Source organism: Zeus faber (assembly GCF_960531495.2).
Source record: "Zeus faber genome assembly, chromosome: 6".
Taxonomy (NCBI): domain Eukaryota; kingdom Metazoa; phylum Chordata; class Actinopteri; order Zeiformes; family Zeidae; genus Zeus; species Zeus faber.
The window spans coordinates 30,269,917-30,290,449 of NC_137201.1; the positions used below are offsets into that span (position 1 = coordinate 30,269,917).

Sequence of the window (20,533 nt, forward strand, 5' to 3'; positions counted from 1 at the left end):
ACCAATCGGTGATGAGGAAACCACGCAGGCAGACGACAGTGCACACGACAGCACACGTTTGTGAGAGTGTGTGAGGGTAGTGTTGTGCGTACAAGGCAGAATCCGAAGATCTTTACTGTGTGTGTGTGTGTGTGTGTGTTTGGGGGGGGGTTAGGGTCAGGGTGGGGGGGTTAGGGTGTGGTTGAGGTGGCTCATGGCTCGGTTGAAGGCAGCCAGCACTGATTTGCGGATGCTGGTGGTCCGTCCCTCCGTCAGCTTGGCTCCATCCAGCCCCTTGTGGAGGCCAAAGGGAACCATCTTGGATCTAGGAAGCCATTGCCTGGGGGGGGTAGAGAGAGGTTCATTCATCTTAGCGGAGGGAGAAGGATCGTTTGCGACGAGGAATTCGAGAGAGACGACGGCCGAAAATCATTCGCTGAGAAATGACGCTGACCCTGTCAAGGTGGAAAACCCAAAACACAAATTCAAAATAAAATGTTCTTTTCTCTATTAAATGTGTTAAACTCATGAATAAGTTGACGAATCAGAAGAAACGTTCGAGGCACCAGCCACTCCCTCTCCAAAACAATCTTTGTATTTTCCCCCACCGTGTCTGCGGTTATGGTCGACCAGGTGGGGTTTTGTCTTATCTTGATACAATTCCTGTGAGACACCATCGATGACATATTGAGGTATTGATGAAGCACTGATCAAGTATTGGCGTGCCGTCCTCACCAGCTGCGCTTGTTGTCGAAGAAGTGGACGAGGAAGAGTTTCTCTTCGGACCTGAACTGCATCTGCTCTCCGGCCCTGAGGACGGCCGGCGGCGGCGGGGAGACCCCGCGTTGCTGACACGCCATCTTCGCCATTTTGGGGTCCATGATCTGTAGGCGGGAATATTAAAAAAATAAAATTAACCGCGGGGGTGGGGGGGTATGGCGGCTGTGACAGGGACTGAGTCAAGGCAACCCAAGAACCGGTCCTGGTGGCTTCTTTTGCAAGAAAACTGCAGCAGTCTCTACGAAAAGCCTGCACTACAAGAAAAAAAAAAAAAAAAAGAATAAATAAAAAATAAGAACATCTCATCCATCCAACCACGCGCATGCAGGCCTGAGTCTCTCCGGAAAGCTCTAAGCAAACCGGGGAAACTCCACACACGCACGCACACGCAACAAGTTCTGCCCTGACTAGCCTGCATGGACCCGCATGGGCGTGAGCACAGAGCACGAGCTACACCACGCACGATAGAAGGACGGGTCATGAGACACAGAGAGAGAAAGATGGCCGTGGTCTGGAGATACACATGCGCGCACTCACTCACCAAGGCGGGGTAGGAGGGAAATCCACTACATTTTGCCCAAACTAGCTTAAGAGGTTCCAGAACAAATGTTGAGGCACTAGCGGGCATCCATACATTCCCGCTGCCAACTTCTAAGAAAGCAGGAATAACGACAAGCAAGTTATGGGGAGGGTCACTGCAAACAGACAGAGAGAACAATAAGAACCAGGCATTCAGGGAGGGGAGGACAACACTGGGGATGGGCATCATTGTTCAAGTGATTAAATATCATTACTCCAAGCGGGATCCGTGACACGGCAGAAAGATTGGTGTGCGCCCGCCGTCGATGTACATCTTGCATCCCATTGAATACTTTTTGTATTGCCTCTCAACTGACAGATAAGAGCAGCCAAAGCTTAAAATAAAAAAAGATTAATAACTGGAACTTGCACACAGACGGTTGCCATTTAATTAAGGGCCTTGATAAACACCCCGACAGGCAGAGGTGGAATGTAAAATGGCGCTCCGGGATACAGAGTCAACCATGTGACTTTTAGCAGCAACACAGGTATCCAACAAACTGTAGATCAGTGTGTGGCTGCAGCAGAGACGCAGCAGAGACACAGCAGGGCTGCTATCTCAACTTTCCACCCCCGCGGACGGGTCATCTTGGCCATCCCATCGAGCGGGGAGAGGTCTCTTGATTTTCAGCCCTGGTCAGCCTGATCGTCCTGCGATTGAACCAGACTCCTTCATTCCTGACTGACTGACAGGAGTGTGGAACAATTATTTAAAAAAACGCGTTATTTGGGTGGGATGCTGTTGAGACGTCTCGGGGCAGAGGTTTGAGTGCAGCGGTTCCAGACGCACTTTGATTCGTTCGCTGGGAGCAGTAAGCGTGCGGAAAGAGAAAGCAGCAGATTAATTTGTGTGAAGTATCTGGGTGGTGTTTTTCGGTGCCGTCATCAGCAACACCATGCTTTCAGATTTAAAGCTGACGTGCCTTTAATTGAAGCGCCGTGCCAAGGATACAACATCGACTGAGCGGGGGTTAAGCGGCATTTTCAAAGCACAATGTGAATACACAGCACAACCGATACACCCTCCTATATGAAGGCCTGCCTTTTTCAAAAAACAATAGTGCTGATTAATCGATGTTTTGAAATTCGGGGTGAAAATTGGACCGAGAGGGTGTTAAAAAAAGAATGCCCATCCCTCAACAAAATTCCTGCACTGGGACGACACACAATGACCTGAGATAAGACACAAAAGAGTATGTTGTCACAGCAGGGGTTTGGATGAGCTCAAACCTTTATTGTCCCTCAGTCTAATTGAATATATGTTTAATATGTGATTTATTTAGTCAGGAATTTTATCTCCGGACCACTCCTCCTCTAGTGACTGAGGACCCTCAGTCTCCTGCGCCACCCTCCGTGCTTTGAGAGCCACTGGGTTAGGTGAACGCTTGAGGGGTGTTGAGTTCTGTCGTTAGTATCAGATGATGAATTAGTTTGTTGTTATTTGGTTAGTTGCAGTCCTAACACAAAGGAAAACTAAGGTGTTAAGATGCATGTTTCCAACCAGGGATGCACTTTATTGGAACATATCTTTGTGCACTGTGGGTGCCGAGCAAGGCTCCGCTCAGAGCATCCGTGTGAACGTGTCACAACACGGGAGTTGTGAGACTGTTTATTGGGCGTCTCACCCGATGACATCTTGGCAGACTTGGTGAACTCTGCCTCCTCCATGCAGGTGATGAGGGAACCTTTGTCGTCCACTGTGCTCCGCCGTGCCGCCGCAGGCCGGCCTTTCACACATTTTGGCACAATGACAGTGCTGAAAGAGACAGAGGCAGTCAGCACGAGGGACCATGGAGGGATATAAAAAACAAAAGTATGTGGATTTTTAAAAACAACATTGCTGATAACGCTACTCGCAGAGGGTCTCTCCGAACCTGTGCTTTATCAATTAAAGTATACAGTTTGACAGGCGTTACTTTTCCGAGTTAAATGAATTGTAATCGGTAGCTTGGACATAAAGTTAAAGTATGATAAAATTGGAAGCAGATTCCCATCGATAGATGTTTGGGACAAAGAGAATTAACAGTGAAGTCAATTAATACCACGACAATCATCATGAATGGTGACTCACTCCTGGTGACCAAGTTCAGCCACAACACGTCACAGCATTAGATTTGAACTTTTGACACGCGTGGGGGGGGGGGCAACGTGCAAAGGCTGACTGCAGATGTCTGGACCTAAATGAAACTGTAGTGGACACCGGCCAAGCTAGAAGCTGCATCAGTGTGGTGGTGGTGGTGGTGCAAAATAGGGGCGGTGTCTGGTCGACGCAGACCTGGTTCCACAAAGAAGACTCCCACTGGACGACACGCTGGACTCTGAGGCGCAGCGCCGCCGAGGCTCCAGCAGCCGACCGGGAGCCGAAACGCCCTCATCGTCCTCCTCCACCACAAAGCCCTTCGCTATTCCTGCACACAAACACAAACACACGAACACATGAACACACAAACACACGAAAACATGAACACAAACACACAAACACATGAACACAAACACACAAACACAGGAACACAAACAAACACATTAACACAAACACATGAACACAAACACACAAACACAGGAACACAAACAAACACATTAACACAAACACATGAATACAAACACACAAACACATGAACACAAACACATGAACACAAACACATGAATACAAACACACAAACACATGAACACAAACACATGAACACAAACAAACACATGAACACAAACAAACACATGAACACAAAAAAACACATGAACACAAACACACAAACACACGAACACAAACAAACACATGAACACAAACAAACACATGAACACAAACACATGAACACAAACACATGAACACAAACACATGAACACAAACAAACACATGAACACAAACACATGAACACAAACAAACACATGAACACAAACAAACACATGAACACAAACAAACACATGAACACAAACACACAAACACATGAACACAAACACATGAATACAAACACACAAACACATGAACACAAACACATGAACACAAACACACAAACACAAACAAACACACGAACACAAACACACACAACGAGGGCCAGGAAAATGAACAGCATGACAAAGGAAATAAACTGCAGAGACATGGAGAGATCAATGTTCATCCTACTAAAGTCAGCTCAAATTGGTGGGCTGTGATTGGCTAGCTTCCATGACAGGAGACGTGGGGGGTTTTCTGTTTGACTTTATAAAAACAATTACCCCGTGGCCGTTAAAAAGCCCCTTCAGGTGGCGTTTAGAGTTTGCTTTTAACCCTAGAATGCAGATGAAGGGTCCAAAGTTGCTCAAGTTTTTTTTCTTGCAATCGCCAGAAATTATTCAGGTGTCATTTGAAGGTATTTTTGATCGTGCCAACTCATAATTTCTCAATGAGTTCAATTACAATTTGTACAACCATTCTAAACAAAAACAGAGCCTATTCGAAGCCGGGGCCATATTTGACCCGCTGCTCAAGAGAAAGCGTGAAATCTTTTTACTGAAAGAAGAAGTACTCGTGTCGAGCCGCTTGATGGGAGATTCCTCTTCCCCGTCCTGGCCGTCTCTGCTCCTGCTGCGACCCCTCTTCCTCGGCAGCAGCAGCGTCTCCAGCCGCGGGATCACCACCGACAGGAAGGTCTTGGCTCCCAGGGGCGGGGGGGCCTCCGCCGCGTCCACCATCTTGCCCGGTTTCTGCGGGCTCACGCTCTTCGACTTGCGGAAGAGAACGTTGGTCCGTCGGTTGCCGGGCCCGGGGGCCTCGGCCGCCGCGGGGGCGGCCGTGATGCCGAGCTGCCCGCCGGCGGCGAGGCGGTCGGGGGCAGCGGCTGAGGTAGCGTCGCCTCTGGGGGCTGTCTGAGTGTCCTCCTGGGCGCCTCGGACGGGCCTCAGGGTCGGAGGCTCTAATTGGTCGTGCGACTCTTGGACTTGCACTGGCGCGGTTAAGGGCTCGAGTTTGGGGGGAGGTAAACAAAGGTCATCTGTTAAAGACAAACACATACAGATATTAATGTTATTTATTTAGTTAAGGGGGGGGGGGGTTAATGCCACTTGATTGGGAAATGTCATATAACACTTGCTGTTCAAATACACAAATTAAAAAAAAACAACGTTCTGGATTGAGAGTGTGGTTGCATATTTCAACATTTTTACCATCATTTTTTACTACTATACTGCCACTGTTGCAATATACATCTTGTACTTTACTTATGCCACTGCCCATATTGGATTCATTAGTAAGAAAAGTTGTACTCGCTACAACTTCTGTTTATAGATTTCTACTTACACTATATATTTTTTTCCTTACTAGCAACATTCTGTCAACGGTTGTCACCATTCTGCCAATTTCAATTCCCACCCCTATTAACTCATGTTCTAAATGATCCTTGAGAGGGGGGGGAGAGGGAGAGAGAGAGAGAGCGAGAGAGAGAGAGAGAGAGAGAGACAGAGAGAGAGAGCGAGCGAGCCCACAGAGACACAGACCCTGCAGAGGTGTGCTGGTTCCAGGTAGTGGTTTCTCCTCTGGCTCGACGAGAGGTGGGAGGGGTTTCTTGAGGCTCATCTCGCTGCGAACCTCCATGATGGTCTTCTTGAGCAACTTGAGCCTCTTGCTGCGGGACGGGCTGTGCTTCATGGCCGCGCTCAGGTCCAGTTTCTCCAGAAGCTCTTTCAGCTGATCCTCCAGGGGAGTGTGCTGCCTGTAGGTGGGGCTCAGCAGGCGATCCACTGCAAAAAAAAAAACCAAAAAAAAACACAGCACCGTCATGTGACCCACCACAGCAAAACTCCCCATCTCGTGCATTTCTAAAATGGCCAGGAGCAGCCAAATAAGTTGAAAAAACCTTTCTTGAAGGAAAATGAGATTTTTCCAGATTCACGATTCTTTGTGATTTTTTTTTTTTTATATCTTTCAACATATTTTCAAAACCGAGTTTGATTTATAAATAGTAGAAAAATGTTAAACCATGGAGTTAAATATTCCCGTTAGATGACGAGACGCAGAACAGCGCTGAATAACGCCGATCGATTGTTTCCTTTAAAGCGAGCGTCCAGGTGAAGATCATTCCTCCGTATTCCATGTGATGTGACGTCACAGTGTGAAACCGTTTTGATAGAGGTCAACCTTTAAATTGTCCTACTCTTACACACACTGTTAATGAAACGGTGCAGCACGGGGGTGTTTCGGTCTCACTTGTCTGGGAAAACTTTCTCCCCCGTATCGTTATGGATTACGCGAAACAGGCGACGGAAGTTCTGAATCATATCTTGGACCTTCATCTGACCAGTGCGATAGATCCAGTTGATGACGTGATGAAGTCCGTTGAGGTTAGTGACAGATTTTCAGATTTATGGTTTTCTGAGACTCATATATATTGATAGACTCTACATTTTATTGTGTTGTCCATACTTTTAAACTCCAAAATAATTCCACTTTTATAAAACATGATTATTGTGTTGTTTAGCTGTTTGTGATCGGCCCATTCAGCAGTATGTTAAGTAGCCACGAGGCTTTCTTTGTCCGCCAACTCCATTTGCATTCTGGGAGCTGATTGAATGAACCTGGTGAAAGTGAAACTTTGGAGGTGATTATCTCGGTTTGCCACACCCTTGTCATTAACAAGTCATAGCTTTAAATATATTTGCTTGATTTGCACAAGTGACACCTTGTTTGGAAGCTCTGATTCTCCACTTTCAAATGATGTGAAAAGAAAAAAATCTCGAAAGCCGCGAAATGACCCAAAAGTAAAAGGTTGGTCACATATACAGGTACTGCTAACTTAACGACCGAGTTCCGTTCCTAGGACCAGGTCGTTAAGTGAATTGGTCGATAAGCGAGGACCCGTGTTAATTCACGGTAAGGGGGCTTGGCTGGTATATATACTGTATATAGTATTTATAGTGTTATTTCAGGGTAAGGCGTTGTGGGGAATGCGAACGCTACTGTAGTGAATACTGACAGACGGGGAATGAGACCGAGAACAGTGATGGGATGTATACAGTGTATATTGGGTATATAGTATATATAGTGTATATATTGTATACAGTGTGTACAGTATATACAGTGTATACAGTATATATATTGTATAGTGTATATAGTATATAAAGGGTGATGCCCTATATATACACTATAGCCCCACTTGACGCTAAGATGCCGTGGAACTGTATTTGAAAAAATAATAATAATAATAATAAATAATAAAAGGTTTTTCTACTCTTTCATCCACATCCTCATGGCTTGAGCTGCAGCTCTCTCACCTTCATCCCAGGTGAAAGGGGCGGCTTCCGCCACCTTGGGGGCCTCCGGGAGGTGTAAGCAGCTTGGGAAGTCGAAGCCAATCCTCTCCGTCTCCCTCCGGGCCTTTCGGAGAATGGCCCCGCCATGGTCCTGCATGCGCTGGGCGGCCTTGTAGAAGAACGTGTCCTTGGAGTTGTACTTCATGCAGTTGGCAATGATGAGGTTGAAGTCGCCCTCAAAGTCCTCCAGGCTCCTGTAGTCGTGAGTGTCAATCCGCTTCCTCATGGTGGAGAAATCCATGGGGTTCGTAATGTGGTCCAAATAATCAGGAACCTAAGTCAAACATGTCCAAGACCGGAATCAACATCGGAAGTAGGTTTTCAGAATCCACAAAAAAATAAAATAAAAATCGCATCGATTGGACAAGGACTTTAAGAATCACATATTAGTCTTGATATTAAAGTAGAGTATCTTGTAACTAAGTATATTTAAAAGACCACTCTTGTGGATTTATAACCCAATATTTTACTATTAAAGAACATATGCATCAAATCATCCAAGGACTCACAGCCTGCTAGTTCTCTAGCAAATCCCTGTCGATCTCAGGCACACGGCATAGACAGTGAGGAGTGGTTGCCGCGGATTTTTCCGATTGTGTATAAGTGTGTGTGTGTGTGTGTGTGTGTGTGTGTGTGTGTGTGTGTGTGTGAGAGAGAGGATGAACACTGACCTCTTTGATGCAGACAGGCTGGGCGAATATCTTGTAGGAATCCTTCTCCTGCAGCTGGCTCAGCACAGCGCGCAGCAAGATGCTGAAGGGCGTGAGCTGCACCTCCAGGACAGACTGCTGGAGCTTCATCTGTGGAGAGAAGCCACGTCAGGACAAAGGAGCCACATGGAAGGAGTCTCACACCAAGAAATGCAAAAGTGGCAAACTACAAAATCGTCCCAGAATCCCATTTGAAACTGCCAAGCCCCCCCCTCCGGGGGGTGATGGGGATATTTTTCATCCGGCTTCCCATCTCTGCTTGGATCAAGTTTAGGACACTGATCAACTCCTACAAGGACGTCCATTGAACTGCTCCTCCATATCTGCAATCACTGGTCAGGTTCCAGACTCATTTGCGCCGCTCCTCTACCTTGGCAGGCCGCCAAAATGGACTGATTGTAAGTCGCTTTGGACAAAAGTGCTAAACAACATAATGTAATGTGATGTAATCTAATCTAGGGGTGATGCCCTTTTTTGTGGCTGTTCATCCATATTGGCAGTTTACTGATCACAACTAACTACGCTGGTTCATCAAATTCACCCCGGCTGCCTTTCACTTCTTGCACATGACCCAAACGGTGCATTCTTTCGAAAGAAGGGCGCACCAGCGTATAGAAGAGCACATGCATGACGCACAAACATTAAAAGGCTGTTTTTTTAAATAACGTGTCAAATATATTCATTTTGAACTAAAAAATCGTATGCATTACTACCACTTATCACAATGTTCTTTCACTGCTTCAGAAGGGCTGTTGGGTGTGCTGGTGGTAGGAACACACCTCCTCTCTCTTTAGCTTCTCTCGCTTTCTGATGAGTTCCAGGAGGAGGCGGGCGCGCTCCAGGTCGTGCCGTAAGCGGTGCCACTCTTTCAGCTGCTCCTTTAGGGCTTGGTTCGTCTCCAGGAGGGACTCCTGTAAAACAGCGTGAAAGACACATTGGGTGACAGGCGGAAAACAAAGCATCGTCAAGAAAATATCCATGTTGCCTTCTACGAAGCTGGGCCATTTGGAAGAACTGGTTCCCACAATATAAAACATCCCAGATACTAAACCAAAAGCACCTTGGTTTATCTGTTTTCCACAAACAGAAGGTGGATTTTATTTGTATCATTGTGTTCTAATGTCCCCAAAATATATGGGCTGTCAAATTAGCTCTTAAAGCTTTTGAAAAATAAGGCAAATTACAAAATGAATGACTATAATTGTTATTTTATTTAGATAGCATAGGAAATGACTGATGCATCTAATGTGAACAAGGTTGGGGTTATCCCCCAATTTTGGATAATTATCCGTAAGCCCTGGTATTGACCAATACTTTAAGAATATGAACGTAGTGGCATCGGTACATCCCAGGTAAAGTGTCTTGAGTTTAGTTTGACTAAAAGCAGCCAGCGGTGGCTGGAGGTGTAGCCGTGCAGCGCCAGCAGTGGGACTCACTGGCTTCTTGGTCTGAGGAGGCTGTGGGTTCGATTGTAGCCGTCTGATCAGTGGGACGTTATTCCGGGACTGTCTCTTCAGAACCCAGTAGCTTAAAACCCTCTCCACAAACGACCTCTTCCTCTGAACCGCCACCTGGTTCAGGATGGTTTCCAAACTGGGAGAAAGAGGGAGTGAAATATGGAGATTTGAAGACGGGGCGAGGGTACGGAATGACACCAAACATAAACAAGAATTAAAGGGGGAAAACAGAGATACAGCAGTCACTTCAACGAGTTTAGGTGCGTCAACACAGTGTTAAATGTGGCTGACAAGATATGTCATTTTGCAAACTGCTAACAAGATGAGTCCTTTTATATTGTTGATGGACTGTACGGGTGTAGCCAATACTTCTATGCGTGGTCTTGATTCAATTTGATCAATGAAATTAGAGGAAAGTAGCGCAGTGTTGCTTTGTTATACACCGATCAGCCACAACATTAACACCACTGACAGGTGAAGTGAATCATCTTGTTTCAATGGCACCTTTCAAGGGGTGGGATGTATCAGGCAGCAAGTGAACAGTCATTTCTTGAAGTTTATGCGTTGGAAGCAGGAAAATGGGCAAGTGTAAGGATCTGAGCCACTTTGACAAGGTTGTGATGGTTAGACGACTGGGTCAGAGCATCTCCAAAACGACAGGTCTTGTGGGGTGTTCCTGGTACGCAGTACAACCAGTGAACCGGGGACAGGGTCATGGGCGCCCTTGGGATCATCGATGCACATGGAGAGTGAAGTCTAGCCCATCTGGTCCGATCCCACAGAAGAGCTACTGTAGCACAAATTGGTGAAAAAGTTAATGCTGCTATGATAGAAAGGTGTCAGAACACACACTGCATCACAGCTTGCTGCGTATGGGGCTGTGTAGCTGCAGACCGGTCAGTGTCCATGTCGACCCCTGCCCACCGCCAAAAGCTCCTACAATGAGCACGTGAGCACCAGAATTGGACAATGGAGCAATGGAAGAAGGTGGCCTGGACTGATGAATCACGTTTTAATTTACATCATGTGTATGGCTGGGTGCGTGTGCGTCATTTACCTAGAGAAGAGATGGCACCAGGATACACAATGGGAAGAAGGGAGGCCGGCGTGACGGTCTGGACAACATTCTGCTGGGAAACCTTGGTTCCTGGCTTTCATGTGGATATTACTTTGACACGTACCACTGACCTAAAACATCTTTGCAGACCAAGTTCACCCCTTCACGGCAACGGTATTCCCTGATGGCAGTGGCCTCTTTCAGAAGGATAATGCACCTTGCCACACTGCATAAATTGTTCAGGAATGGTTTGAGGAACATGACAAAGAGTTCAAATTCCCCAGATCTCAATCCAAACCTACACAATATTGGGAAGATGGTATTAATGTTGTGGCCGACACGTATATGGCAAGACAAAATGTTGGTGCTAAAAAAATTGGGTTTACTTGGCAACCTCAGCACAGTCAGGAACAAAAAATGTGTGATAAAACTCTGTATCCTCAAGCGCAGAAAAAGGTTGCAGATCCATGGCTTTTTCCAACTGCATTTGTCACAGTGTTTGCACAAAGAAGCGGCAGGATGCTTGGTCTGATATGCAGCTGGACAAATAGATTGAGTCTCTGTTCACCACCAAGAATGATGTCTTTGTAATGTTGTAATGTCGTATGTATTTGCGTATGTGCTGCTATATTTGTGTTATTACCACTGGCACGGGAAACATGTATGGTTCAGTCGAATATTAGGGAATCACCGATCATGATTCTTCATGGCCGTTTCCGACTGCGTTTTATTATTTTTAACAAGCAAATGGAGCGATTGAACCGTTTTTTGCAAATTACTGTCTATAAAATAGTTTCAGCAGACTTTTTTTAACCACACCGAATGACTTCTGCTGGACTGTCCTTTGCCCCATCTATTCCAGCAGTATTATGGAGTGTGTGAAAAGTCGCAAGAAGGAAATGTTCCCGAATGTAGCTTTATGCGTGAATAGTGAAAATTAATAGCAGTGGCAGAAAGGTTATCCCAGTAATTTGCCGGTAACTACGTGTGAAAGGGGCTTTAATGGATTTGAAAACGAAACATCCTAACCCCATGCTGTAGTAAAATTTAACCAAATTGTTATAAGTTGTTGAATATCAAATATTGTCAATATTTGGAACATTAATAGTTGTACATTACTGAAACAGGCAATGTCCCAAACATAATTTGCTTGTGTGATTTATAACACTTGTTTATAAAAGGTATGGTGAAAATAGAAACTTGGATTGAGATTTGAATCTAGAATTGTTTTGACACCTTGAGGAAATCGAGGAATCACAACAGCCCTGAATCAGTTTGGTGTGTATGGCTCTGGATTTGTTCTGTACCACAACTTGGACCATCCTACCTTGAGGGAGTTATACTGGGACCGGAGTTAGCTGCCGGTTCTGGATCGGGTTCGGCTCTTCTACTCCTCTTTTTCTGCCAGCCCTTTAGCTGACCCTTCCCCCTCTTCTCCCCACTCTTGTGACAGGCTCCGTTTTTCGGGTGAGCCTCTTCGTAGATGTTGAGTGGCCTTCTGTCGCAGCCCTCAGGGGTGTGGGCGCAGCAATAGGCTGTTTTCTTCACAGAGAAGGTGGTGGAGCCCGACCCCGTCACCTCTCTGACAGGCTCCATCTTCATGTAGAGGCCGGTCTTCTGGGCACAGCTGACGTGGAAAGCGGTGTAACAGTTGACCTTGTGGCACTGGATGCAGGCCCCGGCACCCTTCTCCTTACACAGGTAGCAGGTCAGCTTCCAGCGAGCGGGGGGGATGTTGCGGACGCCGTCGATGGGTTCGATGAAGACAGTGTCAGAGAAGCCCACCTCCGGCACCCACAGGGCGCACGCCACATGCCCCCAACGGTCGTCGTCCGTCTTCTTGAGGGCGCCCCCTCTGTTGGGGCAGAAGACGCACTCTGCGGGCCGCGTGGGGCACTGGAGGCAGTGGCGGCACAGCCATTGTCCCTCTGGGATGTAGGGCACACCGTAGCACTCTTGGTGCACGGCCATGTTGCACGAGTCACAGAAGAGGATGACGTTGCTGTCGGCGCCGTCTCCGTCCATGCATATGCAACACACAGCGTCTTCGTCCACCAGCGACTGCAGGTCACTCCGGCCCTGGGAGGCAAAGTACGACTCCTTTTCAAAGCGATCCATAAGGAACTCAAACAGGTTGTAGGACACCTGACTTATGCCCTCGCTCTTCCTCTTCTCATTGAGCAGCTCCAGCCAGGCGTAGTCCTCCTCGTCCATGTCATACTCCACCTCCTCCTCCAGTTCCTCCGCCGTGCTCTCCGTGTACTTAAAATACGCCACCGGCCTTTTTGGCACGACCGGCAGATTGTACTCCACTGTGCGGAATTTAGGCTCTAAGAGCGCACTTGTAGCTCCTCCGCCCTGTGTGCTCGGGCCATGCGTGTTCGTCAGCGCCGCATTTTTCTTCTGCTGGTTATTTTTGAGGCGAACGGAGCGCACCAGAACCTGCTGGGGCTTCTCGTTGTTCTCCTTGTTGCTGTTGCACTCTGTGATTTCCTGGGCCGTGGGGTCATCGTCACTGATGACGTCAAGCTTGTCGTATATGCTGAGACGATGGACGCGGCCGTCCACCTCCAGCTCCACCATGCGCTGGGCCTGGGCGTAAGTCAGCGTCTCCCGGTTTGGTGAAGGCTTGATGGGCGAAGACGCCCTCTCCTGCATTGCCAGGCGGTGATGCCGCTGTTTTCTCTTCATCTCAAAACTCTATATAGCCATGAAGAACAAAATACAATTTTAACAATACAACTTACAATACAATACGTCCCTTTTCAGTGCCCTCAGCCCAGTTGCCCAGAGTGCTGTGTGACACTGGTGTATATTTCTGTTAACAACTGCAGTCAATGATTAAGTCCTAACTCCCCCTACTTCTACGGCAAGACATTTACATTTATTTGACATTCTTATGCAACGACACAATGACATATAAGGCATATGCAGCGAATTATACCATGTTAATGGACAGCTATATGCACAGGCTGTTTATTAATTCACCGTTTCGTCAATTTATTCAAGTCAGCAGCTTCAACAACACTGCCAAGAAGGTGTTTTTACCATAACTCAAAGCTAGCAATTAAGCAAGCGGGTGACCTCGTATAGTAGTTTAAGCTGCAGCTTTAACGCCAAGTCATGGATCATATAATTGCACGCCCTTGGAGTACTACCAATAACTAACACGGCTCTCGGCGGAATACTCGACCCAGCCACTTCTTCCGCTGCATTCACCCCGCCTACACGCTAATGCTAACACTAGCTAGTGGCGACATCTCGTGACATTACATAGAAACTACAATAGAGGACTTGAAAAGATTAACGTCCAGTTGAACCAATGTTCAATTCCACCAACGCCAAACAGGCGAGTCCTGTGTGGGGAGCGAGGTTTTTAATGGCGAATAGTTCGCTACGTTGTTGTGGGCTGTTTCTCTTGATGTAAGCCCTCAAACTGGGCAAGCAAAATTCCAAATCAATCTCCCTTCTCGTGTCTTATTTCATTTAGTGAGCAGTGTTGCAATAAGCGGGATAACGTGCAGTCTGCACGACCTCAGCTCAAAATAATCCCCCCTCGCACTGCTGCAGGACCCTGTCGGGGTCTTAGTTAGCGATAATGGCAGACAGGCTGCACATTATCCCGTACATGGTTTCAGGCACCGCGACATGAATGGATAAGATAGCAGCGTGCGGCTCCGAAGGACAGCAGCCCCGCGTCCGGTTGCAGACGAGCGCACTAGCGCACCCCGTCCACAAACGGCTGCAGCTAACCAGCTAGCGCTAGCTAGGGGAAGCCAAACATGGCGACCAACAAAACAAGAAGCTGCCTCGATTAGGAAAGTTTGCCATTTTGTCCCGCCGCGATATGCCAAACGTGCGTTCAAAGGCCACGGCTCGGCGGTCAAACGTCCGACCGCCCGCGCGGAGGTAAAACGAGGCCGTGGTTACCTTCTTGTCTTCGGGAAGCGGCTTTGCACAAACGGCAGCGCTTGCACGCAATGGCGATGTGGCCTGCAGAGCGGCAGGGAATCCACATCCAATCCGCTGGTCCGCCGGGCGCCCGGCCCCAGACCCGGGTGACGGGTTCGAAGGATAGCGAGGCCTCCGCGGTCGATTGTTTCATTAAGATCAACGCGTTCCCCCGAAAAACGAAGCGATGGCGCTGCGTTGGAAGCGAAGCGAGCGGCGCGGCTGGTCCGACCCGGGCTCCTCTTCCCCCAACAACAATGCGGTGGTGCGAGTCGTTGCGGCGTGACGTCATTACGCCGGTGACGTACAAGCAGGAAGTGGACGGGTCGAGACGATAAACCCTTTAAAAACGGAGCGATTCCACGACGCGGGACGGTGCGGGGGGCGGAGCGCGGTGCGGGGACGCCTCCACGACCCGGGTCGGTTTCGCCCTAAACTTCTGAAGCTCGGCCTGAGTTTGAAAAGTTGGTCGAGCGCCGAGCGTGAAAAAGCGACAACCCGACGCCAGGGGGCGCAGTGTCCATACATCACGCTCACCACTCGGTACGTACGTACACACACACACACACACACACACACACACTTTGTTTCCATTAATGTTCAGGTTTTTTTTTTGTTTTTTTAACGCCCTCACAGCCTGAGGCAGTAGTAGTGGCAGTGTTGTTGCACCGAGCTGCATTATATTCAGAGGTTTTCCTAATATTCTGCTCCCTTTGATACGTCAACAGGGAGGACAAAACCTTAGAGACACCTCTGAATATGATTCAGTGCAGCGCAACATTTAACTATGACCCCATTTCCTACTCTGTCAACACACACTGAACATATGAAGTTAATAAAAGTAGAATTCATGGCAGAGCTGGTCTGGTGCTCTCTCTGTCTCTCTGTCTCTCTCTCACACACACACAGTTCCAACTCCAAGCAAGATTAATTCTTCAATTCTGTTTTATTTAAGCTCCATCTGCTCAGGTTCTTGTCGTCGCTTAAAAATCTCTGCTGCAAGAGGCAGAAGAGCAAAGAATCAGCACGTTCAAGTCAAAACAAAACGGTAAAATAACCGCACAAGAGTTCTGTCAAATTAAAACACAATGGGTTATTTGATTGAACTGGAGTCGGAAGGCCCTGTTTGCAGGATCGTGGGCGGGGTCTCCCACAACCCGTTCGAGTCACATCAGCAACCCGTGCCGCTCTGAGCCGCCGCGCCGACCGAGGCAACCGCCTCCGTCGGAGCGCGTTCCTCTCGGCTTGAGAGCCTCATGGAGGAAAAGGTGTCGTCCAGTGGCGGGGAAGGAGAATCCTCTTTAGCCAACAAGTTGTTCCTCCGGAGGTGACAGGCCTGCTGATAAGGGGGGCATATGGGCGGCTGGGTGGGTGGGGTGTATCTGTACTCCTTGCTGGCGTCCAGCTGTGGAGAGGGGAGACATCTCTGTCAGGTCAGAAACATTTGGTTCGTCTGCATAAATTACAGCTTGTGCTATGTTTAGAAACTCTAGTCTAGAAACCAGGGGTTCCCATACTGAGGTCAGAGGTCCCCCTAGTGGTCATTGAAGGAACTGCAGGAGGGTTTGCGGCAAAACGCTACACACGCACATTTACTAAACCACACTGATGTTTGTCTTTTTGTTGCGATGTTTTTGTCAGATTTCATCACTTTCAGTCAAATGTTAAACGACACAGCAGTTCGTTACAGGCAGATAAAGTATATGAAGTACATACAACTTCCTATTAGTCCCACCCGGCAGCTAATAAAAAGTGTTTGCGTGTGGGTGCAGTGTGGAAGCAGCTATGGCTGTGAACCTGAAGAGGGTAGGTGCGGTCTGAGTCGAAGGCGCTCAGGTCCCCACAGGCTAGGAACGGAACAATTATCCGGTTGGGCCCTTCCAACTGGTTGAAATCTACATCTGGGGAATAATAAAACAGGAATCGGTATTTCTTTAGAGGACAAATAATGCAGAGACGGTGTTATTGCAAATATTTTATGAGGTATCTACCATATGAGTGATCCAGGAGCGGGTTTGACATGTTGGGCACATAGCCTTCTGGAGGAGAGTAATTCTGACACACCACAAAGGCCTCTGAGAGAGAAGGAATGAAAAGCAAAACCATGCTGTGTGTTGGCTCAGCCATACAGTATGGTTGACTGAACTGTGTTTTTATATATATATATATATATATATATATATATATATATATATATATATATATATATATATATATACATACACACACACACATACACATACACACACAAAAAATCGATAAAGTTAAATCTTGACTAATATATTGGAAATAAAATTAAGGAGCAAAAATAAAATAAAACACAAGCAAAGGGCTACATTAAACATGTCAAAGACTCAATGTCCGTCCTCACCGATGCTGGAGTTCCTGCTGCTGCGCGGTTTGGCACAGGTCACGTTGCTGAAAAATATCCTCAGCTGGGAGTACAACAGCGTCACATCTTTACCCCGAAAAATCTGCACAATAAACAGACAAAAGTAAGGCCCTGACGCACAGCACCCTCTGGTGAGACGCTGACAGGCCAGCACTGACTTTTCTATTACCTTGTCATTCATTGGGTGAAGATAGTCCCGCCTCAGAGTTTTTGTCAAATTTTGGATATTAAGACACATGCCTTGTAGCATTAAAAGCATTAAAAATGATAGACTGACGATAGTGTTTCTCCTCATCTTATTCTGTGCTCCATCTACGTTTTGTTTCAATGCATTCACTGCATGATAAAATAAATGGTGTGCTGTCCAGCATATTCCAGACATACTTAATAACTCTACTGGCACTATTACTGACTATTGATTATTCATCAATTAATTTTGAGCAATCATCGTGCTTTTTAAGGTGGACCTATTATGCAAAACCTTCTTTTTCAGTGCTGTTCAGTCCTGACTGTGAAATAAAACAACCCGGTCCGTTTGTTGTGAGCTAGACTGCTTATTTCTCACCTTAAATTTGTTCAGAAACAGATTTTGGTGAACTGATGAGGTGAAATCAGTGAAAATGAGTAAACACAATGGAACCCCTAAATAAATGCTCATTCGTAATTTGTGCCATCTAACTGTTTGGATGTATTCCACATACCTTGGCTACAAAGGTTCCTCCTGCTTTCAGAACGTGGGTGGTAATGTTTAGAGCCTGGGATGGAAAGAACAAATCTAATTTAACCAAAGTATCACAAATCACTAAATCGCAAAGTGGCTAAGAGCAGCATGTGAGATACTCACGGCCAGTAAAAGCTGAGCTTGGATGTATTCGTCCACGTCGTGAAGCCCGGTCACTATGGAAACCAAACAGGACGAAGGGAACACGCGGTTGCAGTGGGATTGCACCAGGAATGTGATAACGACGTCTTACGAGATATTTGTTTTTTTATTGAACTCTGCCTCCATTTAGACTCCCATTAGATGAGGAGACACTAAATCCGCGCTTTAGTGCTGTAACTGTAGTGCGTCTGCTCAACGGGAGAATTGAGGCTGAAAGAGTTTGACTCCACAAGGTCTGATTATTCATTCATTATCCACTGGCTTTCAGACCTTTTACGATTATGAAGTTAGGGGATAGTCATGCTTCGAGGGAAATGATGTATAAAGTTCTGCACAATACACAATGTACTTTATCGTACCTGTTCCTTGTTATTAGTGCAATCATTTGCACATTGTGGTATAAAACAAAAGGCCATGTTATAAGCCACCAGCCGCTTATTTCAGCACACCCCTGTTATAGAGACAATAATGTATCAGTCAACCTACCATCCGGCGCCCCATCGCACACCACGAGGTCTGCCGGCTGCCCTTCAAAATGCCTGATTATCTCCTGCGCAGTTGAAATCTGAAAGAAGGTGGTTGAGGGGTTACGACAGACTCAGTGACGTTCAGTGACCTTTCCCCGGCGTGAATCGTAGAGAGTTCTGTATTCCCAAATGAAATTAAACCCTCGGAGTCACAGTAACAAATAATGAGGCAAAGCCACGCTCCCCCCGACCTTGGTGATGTCTCCCTGGATCTGCGTCACTCCTGGGAGAGGGGCCATGGCCTGTAGGTCCACGGCCACGAGCTTCACCTCCTCCCCCTTTTCCTCCTCGCCGCCTCCGGCTCGGCCACTATCCTCCTTCACCCTGGTCGAGGGAACGAGACGAGCGGAGGATGTTTATGTCATCTGGACAGAGAGGATTGTTCAACGTTAAATAATCAGTCACAAGCTTTACTTCCTAACCTAAGTACTGCTGATCCACGCAGACAAGGACGTTGGTGCAACGAAAGATTGTAAGATGTAATAGAATGAGAGAAAACAAAGTAAAACATGACTCTCTCTCTCTCTCTCTCTATATATATATATATATATCAAACAAGGACAAACACTGAGCCAGAGCGACAACGCTGCAGCTGAATGAGAGCTTTCCAGGCGAGCAACCTGAGTTTGCGGCTGAGAACTTGACTCCAGCTTCCTGGGGCGGCGCAGAGGTCCACCGCCCTCGTCACACCTGGGGAGGGACGGAGAGGCAGAGAGGCACAGCTTGGTTACCCCCCGCAGTGTGTGTTTTAAATGTCCTGCGTCACAACACAACTCCATTACAGAATAAAAGCAAACACACACACACACACACACATATATATATATATGTGTATGTATGTATTTAAAAAAGCAGAGCGGGGGACTTGCCTTCGAAGAGGCCGAACTCCTCGTCCAGCTGCAGCAGCTTGAAGGCGCTGCGGGCCCTCCATCCCTCCTCCTTGGCCAGGCGGTAGTAGATGTCCCGCTTGTCTTTGGAGGAGCGTCCCATCGCGCACGGACAGCGTCGCCGCTCGGAGGGGACAACCGGCTCAGTCAGACGCAGGCGCTGAGAGCGGCGCACGGTGCGACAACAGCGCCGAGGCGGACGTCATGGAGCGCCGGGCGCGACCGCCCGCCGACGTCGGAAGGACCCCGACGCCGACACCGAGGTGTCCTCGTAGCGCCGGCTAAAACATCGCGGGGCGAACGAGCCTTTTTGGTGTTGATCGTTGTTATTCTTTTTTTTTGGTTTGAATAATAATTCGAATTAAACTGAAATCGTAATGTATTTAGGCTTTTTGCGCTTTCATTAAAAAAAAAAAAAAAAAAAAAAAAAAATCTATACATAGCTTCCAATCGTGACCGAAATGTGATGCACTTCCTGAGCATGGCCACAGAGCGGCGCTGCGGCCTGTCAGTTTGTCCCCCGTGGACACGGCCTGTAGACGGTGAGCAGCCAGGCTGAGGACGTCACCTCAAAAACAGTTATAACTTTAAAGGTTATAGGTTATTTACAGGTTATATTTCAGGTTTATAGGTTAAAAAATACGTTTAAAAAAGTTTTACATTTATTTAAAATTATTATTATTATTATTATTATTATTATTATTATTACTATTATTATTATTATTATCAAATATTAGTGTCGTTTTATCATTGACAATGTTTTGCATAGTTTGGTTTATTTAGTGTATATGTATTTTTTTTATTCAGCTAACTCATTGTTTATGGCAAAACATTTTTAATATATATATATATATATATATATAATAACATAAAGATAAGATAAACCTAAGAATAGACCTAAGAATATATATATATAAAAATATATTTACATAACCTAAGAATATATATATATATAGTATGTATATATAATCCGTATATATATTTGTTTTTCTTTTTTTTAATATGCAAATTCTAATCAATGACTAAATCCAACCCTACTAACTCTCAATTTCAAC

General features: G+C 46.6%; 2 protein-coding genes across 2 annotated transcripts; both read right to left on the reverse strand.

Annotated features, from left to right (window-relative positions):
- Nucleotides 1–204: 204 nt before the first annotated feature.
- Nucleotides 205–15,020, reverse strand: LOC307231530 (bromodomain-containing protein 1-like). Its single transcript, XM_080002285.1, has 11 exons — nucleotides 14,769–15,020; nucleotides 12,166–13,538; nucleotides 9,761–9,917; nucleotides 9,104–9,235; nucleotides 8,286–8,414; nucleotides 7,576–7,888; nucleotides 5,803–6,045; nucleotides 3,614–3,746; nucleotides 2,964–3,094; nucleotides 715–863; nucleotides 205–319 (listed from the first exon to the last, which is right to left on the reverse strand). Exons 2-11 carry the CDS (start codon nucleotides 13,527–13,529, stop codon nucleotides 305–307), a joined length of 2,766 nt encoding a protein of 921 aa, XP_079858411.1. The 5' UTR covers nucleotides 13,530–13,538; nucleotides 14,769–15,020; the 3' UTR covers nucleotides 205–304.
- Nucleotides 15,021–15,716: 696 nt separating this feature from the next.
- On the reverse strand, nucleotides 15,717–19,710 carry ftsj1 (FtsJ RNA 2'-O-methyltransferase 1). The gene is made up of 10 exons (XM_080002292.1): nucleotides 19,461–19,710; nucleotides 19,212–19,281; nucleotides 18,783–18,915; nucleotides 18,551–18,629; nucleotides 18,026–18,078; nucleotides 17,883–17,936; nucleotides 17,161–17,263; nucleotides 16,781–16,864; nucleotides 16,587–16,690; nucleotides 15,717–16,194 (listed from the first exon to the last, which is right to left on the reverse strand). The coding sequence occupies exons 1-10, from the start codon at nucleotides 19,579–19,581 to the stop codon at nucleotides 15,961–15,963; spliced, it is 1,035 nt and encodes a 344-aa protein (XP_079858418.1). The 5' UTR covers nucleotides 19,582–19,710; the 3' UTR covers nucleotides 15,717–15,960.
- Between the last annotated feature and the right edge of the window lie 823 nt (nucleotides 19,711–20,533).

Bases quoted from the DNA above. Each gene is read 5' to 3' on its own strand.
- LOC307231530 (XM_080002285.1), bottom strand. From the start codon at position 13,529: ATGAAGAGAAAACAGCGGCATCACCGCCTGGCAATGCAGGAGAGGGCG. The intron at 9,236-9,760 runs GTGAGTCCCACT...GCTGTTTTACAG, and splicing joins CTCCTCAGACCAAGAAGCCA to GAGTCCCTCCTGGAGACGAA. The intron at 8,415-9,103 runs GTGTGTTCCTAC...TTCTCTCCACAG, and splicing joins AGAAGCTAAAGAGAGAGGAG to ATGAAGCTCCAGCAGTCTGT.
- ftsj1 (XM_080002292.1), bottom strand. From the start codon at position 19,581: ATGGGACGCTCCTCCAAAGACAAGCGGGACATCTACTACCGCCTGGCC. The intron at 18,630-18,782 runs GTCGGGGGGAGC...ACCTTCTTTCAG, and splicing joins TCCAGGGAGACATCACCAAG to ATTTCAACTGCGCAGGAGAT. The intron at 16,195-16,586 runs GTTCACAGCCAT...CCCTCTCCACAG, and splicing joins ACCGCACCTACCCTCTTCAG to CTGGACGCCAGCAAGGAGTA.